At 47.5% G+C, this 10924-nt stretch overlaps 1 protein-coding gene across 1 annotated transcript in view; it reads left to right on the top strand.

The window, feature by feature from the left end:
- The first annotated feature begins 2456 nt into the window (after positions 1-2456).
- SLC25A15 (solute carrier family 25 member 15) overlaps positions 2457-10924 on the top strand; it is a 27904-nt gene continuing 19436 nt past the window's right edge. Inside the window, exons 1-2 of the mRNA XM_035003488.1 lie at positions 2457-2632; positions 5442-5565. Of these exons, the coding sequence (XP_034859379.1) occupies positions 5511-5565 (55 nt within the window). The 5' untranslated portion in view covers positions 2457-2632; positions 5442-5510. The remainder of the gene's footprint in view (positions 2633-5441; positions 5566-10924) is intronic.

Genomic DNA, 10924 nt, shown 5'->3' with positions numbered 1-10924 from the left:
CAAAAGAAAATGCCCCCCTTTAAAACATTGTCTTAACAACTTTTTCATGGGATACAAAATTCTCCCTTATTCCACATAGACAACAAAAATCCAAATGCATATTTATTTCAAATACAAACTCTACCAGATTCCAAAAAAGATTTGAGAGAGTTTTCAATAAAGGTTACATCAGCAGCCAACAATATTCAATGTGAGTTGTGTAATCAAAGCATTTTTTTCTTCTTTCTAATTAATTAAAATTACCCTTGAATCAGAGATGATTTATTTTTGAATTATTTACAACTCCAATTAACGCTTTGTTAAGACACATCCACATGGTATTAGGGCCAAAATACTTCAAGTGGTGTAATTATTTCTCCTTTTGGTATCATTAACTAGTGCATTGTGAAATACTGTGGAAGTAGCAAAGTCTCCCTTTTTCATGTAAACCACTCCGCCCCCCCCCCCCCCCCCCCCCCCCCCCCCCCCCCCCCCCCCCCCCCCCCCGCCTCTGACCTACGTCACACCTGCCCCTTCATCACATAGTCAGCTGCACTAATGTCCCTGGATTGCATAGTCCCAAGTGTAACAAACAACTGCCTGGAGCAGAGGGGTCAGTGCATTGACTTGCTTGCTGTTTGGAACCCAGATCTGAAATGCCTTTGGGTTAACCCACCTATATTGAGAGCAGTAATGCAGGATTCTAAAGTCCTGTTCTCCAGGCCATTGGATACCTGGGGAATCACCCTTAGAACAAAGTTTGAGTGGATGCCAAGCAGGTGATTTTACAATTAGTTCTCTGAGCTTCTGTGAGATGTTAAGCTTTTCAACATCTTATGTTTCTCTATTCCTAACGCAAAGATAACAGAAAGAGCCACTCCTGGGAGGGATTTTAAGCTGGTGAGGTGAATTTATACAATGTGAAGGGAGGTCTATTTCACGAGAAAGAACTGGTTCCCCTAACCCTCTTGCTTTTAAAAGGAAGCCTTCTGGGAGGTTAGGGACATGAACTTCAGAACTCAACAGAGCTCTGTGGAGTTCCAGCTCTTTCATGAGTACCTATATAACTTTGGGCAGGTGATTTGGCCTCTGAGCCTCCGATCCTTTACCAGCATCATTGGTGCCAGCCAGGGTGCAAGGCACCAGGATGCAGCAAGCAAGCCAACAGGACAGAGGCCAATGGAGGAGAGGTTTTGCAAAAAAGGTAACTTTGTAAATTAGGGGTTAAAATTTGCACAAATGTTTCCTGGTTATTTCTGAGTTTATGAATAAACTGAGGCTGAGGCTGTTGAGGAGAGGTGAGGGAGAGAAGAAATGTAGCAGGAGTGGTGAGAGTCTGGAGCAGCCCTTGTGAGATAGGAGAAGAGGCTCAAGGGCGACAACACAAAGAAGGAGGTGGCTGGCCGCTGAGCGAGGGCACAACCGTGAACTGGAGTAGTGCCTGCCCTCACGGGGGTGGGTGGCCCTAGCTGGCTCCCAGAGCGGCAGTGGCCCACGTGGTGGATTGCCCCAGCAGGATCACGGACAGCAGAGGCTGTGATGCCATTGCATGAAGGCTGGGGTTTGAAAAGGTTAAATGGCTCACTAAAGGTCACCCAGAGTTTTACACAAGCATCCTGGCTCCAACTCCAGTACTCTTTCCAGTCTGTGACCGCAGACTGGGTCTGTCCTTAACGAGGTTTCTTTTGAGCCTCATGTTTCTAGCTTGCTAAAGCCACTGGACCAGGGGATATTGAAAGTCCTGTAGTCCGCTAGGATGTTGTAACCGTAGGTTCTGCTCCTGAGTCTGCTTCCCACCAGCTGGGTCACAAGTCACCTTGGGCAAGTATTTCAAGCTCCCTGGCTTGTTTCTGTAATTAAGTTTCAGAAACTTGACATTTAAAGTGCTGAATCTGTGAAAAGGCAGTTTTGTGCTGTTTTGATGAATGTCCCCATTTATCAGGAGCTTTTTAATAAAATGCCAGAGAGGTATAGAAATAGCCTATAACTCATTAGGAACTAAAAGATCAGAGAAGCCAGATTTAGAGCCAGTTTTCATCGGTGGGTGTAACCTTCTTGAATGTCATGATTTCCTTGAGGTGGGCAACATGGGGAATGTTTGTTTTGTGGGTTTTTTTCCTGGCAATAAGCGAATGCATTTTTCATCACTACGTCTCCAGTACTTCTGTAGTCTTAACATAAAATTGAGGCCTTGAGTCCCGGCAAAGATTCATCAGCCTAAAGACTTCCGCGAGTGCTCCTGACACCCCCAACCCCCTGCCCTGAGTTCTAACTGGGGTCCAGCCTCTCAGGAGTCCTCCGGGAACCTGGAAGAAGGGAACCAGCTCGGAGGCCCGGGCTCCCCGCGCCCCCGCGCCCCCGCGCCCCCGCGCCCCCGCTCCCGGGCCGGGGGTGGCGGGGCCTGCGCTAGCCGAGCGCGCCGCCTCCGCCGCGGACTTCCGCTTCCCCCCGCGCCGGCCCCGCGCGGCCCGCCCCCCGCCGCAGGGGTGCTCTCCGGGCCCCCGGGGCCGCCCTTTGAGCTCCCGCGCGGGAGGGCGGGGCGGAGGGCCGGCCAGCGGCCGACGTGGGTGTTAAGCGGCCGCGCAGGCCGCGGAGGCAGAGCCGAGAGCCCGCGGCGGAGCCCGAGCAGGACGCGCGGCCAGCTGGCGCGGCGGTGAGCGCAGCCCCAGCCGGCGCTCCGGGCTGCAGGGAGCCCGCACGGGGGGCTGGGGGAGCGGGGTGCGAGCGGCCGGCCGGGGTTCTGGGGTCCGCGGCCCGGCACGCCGTACACGTGCCCAGGGAGCTGCGGGCGCCGCCGGCCGGGGGGCGCCAGAGGCTCGCGGGCTCCGCGGCCTCCTCCCGTAGTGTTCACCTGCTGGGAAGGTTGTCCTCTTTGCCCCCTCGGAGTGTCATCAGGCCTCTGGGCACCGCGCCGCCGCTGCCCGGGCCCGGGGCGGGGGCGTTTATGAATGGGAGACTCTTGCAGGTTGTTGGGATAGAGTCCGAGAACGTTAAAGCCAGGAAGAGAAAGTTGGAGGCAGTCTCCCTAGTAGCGGCCCCTGTGCTCACCAGGATCCGGAGCCCCGGAGCCCCGGAGCCCCGGAGCAGGAGCGCCCGGCCGGTGTCTTAGCGGCCAGACGGGCTGGCATCGCCGCGCCTTGTGTCCCGGCTCTAGTAATCGGCGGGCGGGAGCGCGGCCGCCTGCTGCGCCAGCTGGAGCCTGAAGCTGGAATCTGCCCGCAGTTCGCGTTACCAGGTGGAGAATGCGGCCTCAGGACGTTCTCCCGGTCGAGAAATTCATTTCCCTAGCAAACGGAAGGCTGCGTGGTTCGCGAGGTTGTCTGTCCGTCCTGGAGTCGGACCCACGTGTACTTGCAAGAGGGGTAAAGGGTCACTAAAAGGGTTCAGCTTTTCAACTGGCTCAGGAATGAGTTCCTAACTCCTGCTGACCAGTCTTGCCTCCTCCAAGCCGTATGTGTTTTTCAAGACTTGTTGAAGTCGCCTTCTTAACCTACACAATAATTTGAATCAGTTGCCCACACGTTCTGAGTTAGTTCCCATCACTGTGTAGTATTCTAATAATTCTGTGAGAGTTACTTGTGGGATTTGATGTGTTTAAGTTTGGCTTACCTGAAGGGGTTAAATTCACACTGATGGCAGTACGATCTATGCCTTTCATATAAACTAAGAAAAAAATATCCACACCTAAAGAACGCGTGGAGAAGCCACACTGGTTGGGCCCTAGGTGACTCTACCCACTTGCCTCCATTTTTCCTTTAAAAGGCAAGGTTGGATGTTTCTTTTCTTTTTGGTCAGGTTGGAATGCTCTGGAATTAAGTATTGGTTGGTAGGCACAGACCCAAAAGGCAAGACTTGAGTTGAATCCACTGACTACTTGTATGACCTTGGAGAAGCTCTTGCCTTCTGGCCTCAGTTTTCCATCTGGAAAAGGAGGAGATTGGATTAAGACCCTCATATCCTTCTCTAGGTACAGGATGGCCACGACCTTATCAACTGTAGTTATTGATAGTGCCTCTCCGGTCCTATCAGTAACATAAAATGCATGTCTTTTCTGTTTAACTTAGTTGCTTTTTCAAGTCCAGTACTGTGCTTTTGTGGTTGCTGGTTTTACAATTTTTTTGTAAAGAAAGCAAGATTCTTGGTGTCTGCTCATTCACAACATGCATCAAGTGGCTAAAAAAAAGCTTCTTAGTGGATAAAATTATTTTCTGCTGACGTTTAGGTTGACATTGGCATTCATTAGTGATCCAGCCGGCCCACCACCCTCTGAGAGGTGGCCTGACTCGGGGCACAAAGGTCTTTAGTGTGATGGAATAAAATTTTTTCCTTGTTATTCACAGATAAGTCACTTACATAGTTTGAAAACCACACAGAATTGGTTATCTTGATATTCTGTGTTAATGAACCACCTTTCCTTTTTTAAAATCTATATAAAGTCCATTCCTCTGTAATAGTTGATTTTTGTCTGAAGGTAGAGCAGTAGACTCTAGTTTTCCCAAACTTTTTAGGCTCTAGCCCAAACATGCTGAATCAAGATCACTAAGGAGAGAGGCCTGGTTATTTGAATATTTAACAGGTGCCTCTGATTCTTATCAAACAAAATTAGGACACAGTGGACCAGGTGTTGCTTCTCAAAATGTGATTGGTGGCCAGTCATTATGAGCCTCATCTGGGAGCTTGTCATGACTGGCAGGGTTTCTGGTCCCACCTGAGGCCTAGCACATCAGAATCTGTATTTTAACAAGGTCCCCAGGTGTTTTGTGTACACGGTTATGGTTGAGAAGGTCTGGAGATGACTTTGATGACAGTTACTAATGTTTGGTGCTGTGCTCCATAGTTCTAAAAGCATCTGTCCCACGTGGCTATTTGTGATTGCCTTTGTCTTATGATAATACTTGTTATTCACCTTTTATATGTGGGACTCCAGTTTTAGGGGCCCCAGGGCCCACCCTGCTGGTGACAGAGCAGGCACTCAGACCCACGCATGTGTCACTTTGCAGAGCACCTAATCCATTCCTTTCCAGATCTACTGTTTTGTGACCTCCTCTTAGGGACTCAGCCCAGGCTGCTGTCTGAATTTAGAACTGAGCCTAGTTGACGGATAGTTCCACTCAGGCCTCTGAAAAACTAGTTTGATATGGCTTGGGTGTCGTGGTATTTGGCATTCCTTTGTAAGCTTTTCAGAAAAGTCGTTGAAATGCTCCCTACAAGGGCTGTAGCTTTCATACTCAGGGAAGGTTTTTGACTTGTGAGTTTTTTATGGGGAGATGGTGGGTGGGGAGAAGGGGAGGCCAATCGCTAAGCTGCATTGACACCTTGACCGCTCCCCCCTTTTTTTTTTTTTTTTTTTGAGAACCGATCTCCCAGCTCCCAGAGGTCGAGGTCCCAGTAACCAGGCAGCAGTTCTAGAGAAAGGAAGGCTGCAGAGGCCTCACTGATGGTGAGCTCTTGTCTCCTTTTAGGGACATGAGACACCCGTCATAAGCTCAGAGAGTTGCCTTCCACGGAGACCAGCAGAGGAGTGGGCGAACATGAAGTCCAGTCCTGCTATCCAAGCTGCCATTGACCTCACAGCGGGAGCTGCAGGTAATTCCAGGGGAAACCCCATCCTGTATTCTTCAAGTACCTGCTACAAGTGAGATCCAGTGAAGGGATGGTGAAAATATCACCTTTGTCACTCCAGAAGCAACATGCTTTCACCTTGGAGTGAATACGTGTAATGGAAGTATAATACTGTCTTCCAAGAACAGCAGAAGGTAGAGTAGTTCCCTTATAGTAAAACTTAATGAGTCAGGGTGCAGGGTGGGAATGTCCTCAGTTTACAGCTGAAAAACCGCACAGCGCAGAGCTGAAGTCCCTTGTCCATTGTCACACAGCTGGGATGTGCAGGTGACGTGGGATTTTACTCCAAGCCTGGCAGTCTTCAGAGCCCTTGTAGTCCAGAATCACACTGTGCCATCTCTCCAGGGAAGTCCTATTTACTGTCCTTATCACTGCCAAGGCAAGAAAGGAGGACAGCCTTTAGTAAATGAGGCTGATGCTTGATGGTTTCTAAAGCTCTAAAAGGGAAGGAGAGGCTCTAGGATTTGCCAGGGAATGGTGGGCTGGGCAGGGGCCGAGCCCCAGGGCAGACTGCAGCCTCACAGGCCACAAGTAAGTCCTCCTGGGCAGTGCTTGCAACACACAGGTCACTCTTTGGAAAGATTACCTTTACTCAGCCTGAGGTCAGGAATTGGAAGTATATGGGTGGTTGACTTGGTTCTCTAGGTTCCTGTGTTATTTTAGCGCCAGAGGAGCGCTGGAATGCTCCTGTTGCCCACATGAAAACCCTGGTTTACCCTTGCCCCGTACACTGATTCTTATAATGGGTTGCAGCTCCTGGGAGTGGAGAGGCCAGAGGGGTGAGTTGCCCATTGTCCTCTTATCCAGTGGGACCTCTTATCCAGATCAGGTGCAGCCACAGGGCCGCCACCTGTCATCCTATCATTCCCTTAATGGTGAAAAAGAAGTTGCAGTTCAGAGAACAAAGTATTTTCTCATGAACCAAAGGTCGACCAGGTAGGCTAATGAGAAAGGCTGCAGACGGGGCATTACAGATTGATAAGAAGTGCAGGCACCAGCTCCCAGGTGAGAGACCACAGGGGTGTCCTGGCATAGGAGGAGGGAAAACTAAGGGCTGCCTGGGTATTTCCCCACTGGCTTCTTGCCTGCTGAGTGCCCTGGGTCAGTCCCATCCCAGCTGCAGCCCCAAGGCCCCATGAACCACCCCCCATGCCACACTGGGATGACACTGACCATGGGAACGGTGGACCCATTTGCTTGCCTCTGCAGTCCTGCGAATGCTCTGTGCTCAGTGTTTGTCTCTCCCATAGGATGGTATTTAACCACAGGAGAGATTCTCAGCTTTTGGAATTAAATGTCCATCAGTCAGTCTGCCAAAGATGTAGACTCTGTTGTCATAGAATTTTCTTTTTCCTCGAAAGGCATTTCTGTGTGGATAGGTATTTGGATGCCACATATGTGCTTTACAGTGAATTTTAAAGATACAAATTGCAATTGTATTGTTGGGAGTCTGGTGTGTAGGGCATTTGCTGGTGGACATGCTTTTTTACAATAGTATTCACATGTTTTGGGCCCATCTACATATGGCATTTAATTCTCTTGATAACTAGTTAGGATTTCTTCCTGCACTGGTCACAGAGGGTCACCCCTCACTGATGTAGCATTGCCCTGCAGCGTCTAACTTTGGAGGATAACAGGCTCCTTTGCAGGGGTCTGTGCTTTAAGCCAGGCAAGGGGCTCCTCGGCTGGCAGAGGAGCCTCCTGTTAGTGACCTGAGAACTTCTCGGAGGTGCATGGAATGCAAACAGGAAGCCATAGCTCCACTTTGGATGGGTCTCAGTCTCCCAATGATGGAGCTAGAAGGGCCTTCAGAGACCTTTGGCTCTAATGCTCACTGTATATGTAGAAAGGAGACCCAGAGAGGGCGAGTGGATTTGCCCATGATTGCACGGCTAGATGGTGTCAAGATAGGGCTAGGCCGTTGGTTGCTTGGTTCCTTGACTGGCCCTGTTGTCTCTGTTTTAATATTCCATAATGGGCCAACAGCACTCCTGGGGGTGGAGGTTAGTCTCAAGCCTCTGTTGCCACTGTCCGGATCGGGACATTGGGCCATCAATGCCTGAGGTGATCTAGGTGTAGCACACATGTGTTCTTTTCCATGTTCCTCCTTTTCTTTGAAACAAACCTCCCCATCCAACAGGTTTGTGGTCCAGTTCATCTACTATAAAGTTCTGGGAAGCTGTCACTGCTTGTCTGCTAGTATAGGAGAAATTCCAGGAAAGAAATTCCAGAAATTCCAAGCAGCTAGGATGGGGGAGACTTTGCAGAAGATAGGTCATTGTATAATGTTGAAATGAGGCAGTGTGGAGCTCAGAAGATAAACTGCCTTCATGAGGAACCTTGGTCTCTCTTTAAGATACAGTAGTTTGACCACTATAACCCACTCCCTGCTTTGACTGCTCTGTTGCTCTGTGCCTTAACTAGCCTAGCTTCTTAATGTGACCTAGACCATTTACCTTTATCCTCTCATGCCAAAATTCGTGTTTCTCTTGGCCATCTGGATGTCGTCTTTGGAAAAACGTCTATTCAGGTCATCCGCCCATTTTTTAATTAGAATGTTTGGGTTTTTTTGGTGTTTTTTTGGTGTTGAGTTATAGAAGTTCTTTATATATTTTGAATATTAACCCCTTATCAGATACATCATTTGCAAATATCCTCTTTCATTCAGTAGGTTGTCTTTTTGTTTTGTTGATGGTTTCCTTCACTGTACAATTTTAGTGTAGTCCCAATAGTTTATTTTTGCTTTTGTTTCCCTCACTTTAGGAGACCTATCTAGAAAATTGTTTCTAGGCCAGTGTCAAAGGGTTTACTGCCTATATTTTCTTCTAGCAGTTTTATGGTTTCAGATCTCACCTTTAGGTCTTCAATCCATTTTGAATTTATTTTTGTGTACGGTGAAAGAAAGTAGCCCAGTTTCATTCTTTTGCATGTAGCTGTCCAGTTTTCCCAGCACCATTGATAGAGGAGACTGTCTTTTCCCCATTGCATATGGCTGCCTTCTTTGTTGTGGAGTAATTGACTCTATAAGTGTGGGTCTATTTCTGGGCTCTTTATTCTGTTCTTTTGATCTGTGTCTCTTTTTGTGGCAGTACCATACTGTTTTGATTATGACAGCTTTGTAGTATCTTTTTTTTTGAAAGGAAAAGGTTTAATATAAAAATTCAAGATTAACATCAGTATAAATGATAAAATTACCCTTCTCTTGATAAGAGTCCAACTTTTGCCTTTTTCTTTTTAACTTCTCCTGCCATCTTCTTCCCTGTGTTTTTCTGTTACTTTCACCCCACCTCTTCCTGTCTATGGTTATATTGACCGATTCGCTCCCTCTCCCCAGTAGTTTATACTTGATCTTAGCCAAAATGCTGAGAAGTGATCCCCAGTAGTTTAGAAAGTATACTCCTACACAAGTTATGATGATTAGCATTAATTTTAACACACCCTTTAACTTTACGAACATCTAGGTAGTATCTGTAACCTTCCTTTCGTCTATTCCCCAAGTACACTGTTAGCTGTTCATCTTCCTGGGTAGAAATGTGGCATTTTATTTTCCTGTTTTCCTTGTGGATTTTTTTGTTTGGGAGAAAGATAATCTATATGGTGTCCATGTGTTTATAGTCACCCTAGATTGCTAAAGTATATCCTCCAGTAATTCTTTCAAAGGGGGTATGCAAGAAATAAACTGTGAGTTCTTTGGTATCAAAAAATGTCTTTGTTTTACCTTCAAAATAAAATGCCACTTTGGCTGGATGTAGGATTCTAGGTTTAAAACCTTTGCCTGCAGAACTTTTATGATACTACCCCATTTACTTCTAGCATCCAGAGTATCCAATAAGTCTGCTGTCAGTCTGATTCTTATTCCTCTGTAGGTTCTCTCTCCTCTTTCTGGAAGACTTTGATTTTTTTTTTATCCTTGGAATTCCCAGATTTCTAGGAGTAAGTCTCTTTTCATCAGTCTTACTAGGTACTTGGTAAGCACTGATAATCTCAAGACCTGAATCTTTCTTTCGCTCTGGAAGGTTTTCTTCAATCATTTCCTTAATTATTTCCTCTGCTCCATTCCCTTTATTTTTATTTTTATTTATTATTATTTTTTTTTAAAGATTTTTTTTATTTATTTACTTGAGACAGAGAGAATGAGAGAGAGAGAGCACATGAGAGGGAGGAGGGTCAGAGGGAGAAGCAGACTCCCTGCCGAGCAGGGAGCCCGATGCGGGACTCGATCCCGGGACTCCAGGATCATGACCTGAGCCGAAGGCAGTCGCTTAACCAACTGAGCCACCCAGGCGCCCTCCATTCCCTTTATTATCTTTTTCTGGAATTCCTGTCAAATGGATGTTGGAGTTTCTGGGTCTGTCCTGTCTCTGGATCTTTCTTTATTATTTGTTTGGCCAATTGCCTTAGAGCATTCTTCAAGTTGATCTTCTAGATCATACCTTGTCTCTTCAAGTATGTCTCTTCTGCTATTCAGAGCATCTGTTGAGTTATTTATTTATTTCCAAGACTTATGGATGGTAATTTTTAATATTTCTAATCTCCTGAAGTTATTAATTACACTTCTTCTAAAGTTCTGTTTCTTACGTTGTCTGTTTCTTTAGATGTTGGCTCCTCTGTTTGCAGAGTTTTGTGTCTGTTTTTCTTAAAAATGTGGTGATTCCTGATGAACTACTGAAATTTGTATATAAATGCCTTTTCTGCTTACCAGAACTTACCTCTAGTGACTTTGAGGGATAGGCCAAACACAAGGTCAGACAGACTGTCCCAACTCCTTGATTTATGAGCATAGCTGTTTGTTCTTTATTCTGGGGTTTTTGTTCCATCCAAAGTTTCACCAATTTTTTCTTCTCAGAGTCCCAAGCCACATAATTACAGGCAATTTCTTTAAATCCACTTGAGACCTCTCTTTTCTCAGTCTGGGAGGCAGTCTTTACATGTTCTATTTCAGAGTCCTCTCCTTCCTCCCACGATAAAACTACTTCCATTTCCCACTCTGAACTTTCTTCATCCTCTGGCTCAGAATCTTCTGCCTCTTTAATTAAAATTATAAGCCTCTCTCCCTCCCCCCTTCGGCAAGCCTCTCTCCCTCCCCCCTTCGGCAAGCCTCTCTCCCTCCCCCCTTCGGCAAGCCTCTCTCCCTCCCCCCTTCGGCAAGCCTCTCTCCCTCCCCCCTTCGGCAAGCCTCTCTCCCTCCCCCCTTCGGCAAGCCTCTCTCCCTCCCCCCTTCGGCAAGCCTCTCTCCCTCCCCCCTTCGGCAAGCCTCTCTCCCTCCCCCCTTCGGCAAGCCTCTCTCCCTCCCCCCTTCGGCAAGCCTCTCTCCCTCCCCCCT

Source organism: Mirounga leonina, unplaced genomic scaffold (assembly GCF_011800145.1).
Source record: "Mirounga leonina isolate KUSES-001 unplaced genomic scaffold, KU_Mleo_1.0 Mir_127, whole genome shotgun sequence".
Taxonomy (NCBI): domain Eukaryota; kingdom Metazoa; phylum Chordata; class Mammalia; order Carnivora; family Phocidae; genus Mirounga; species Mirounga leonina.
This window is presented reverse-complemented; position numbering and strand designations above follow the sequence as displayed.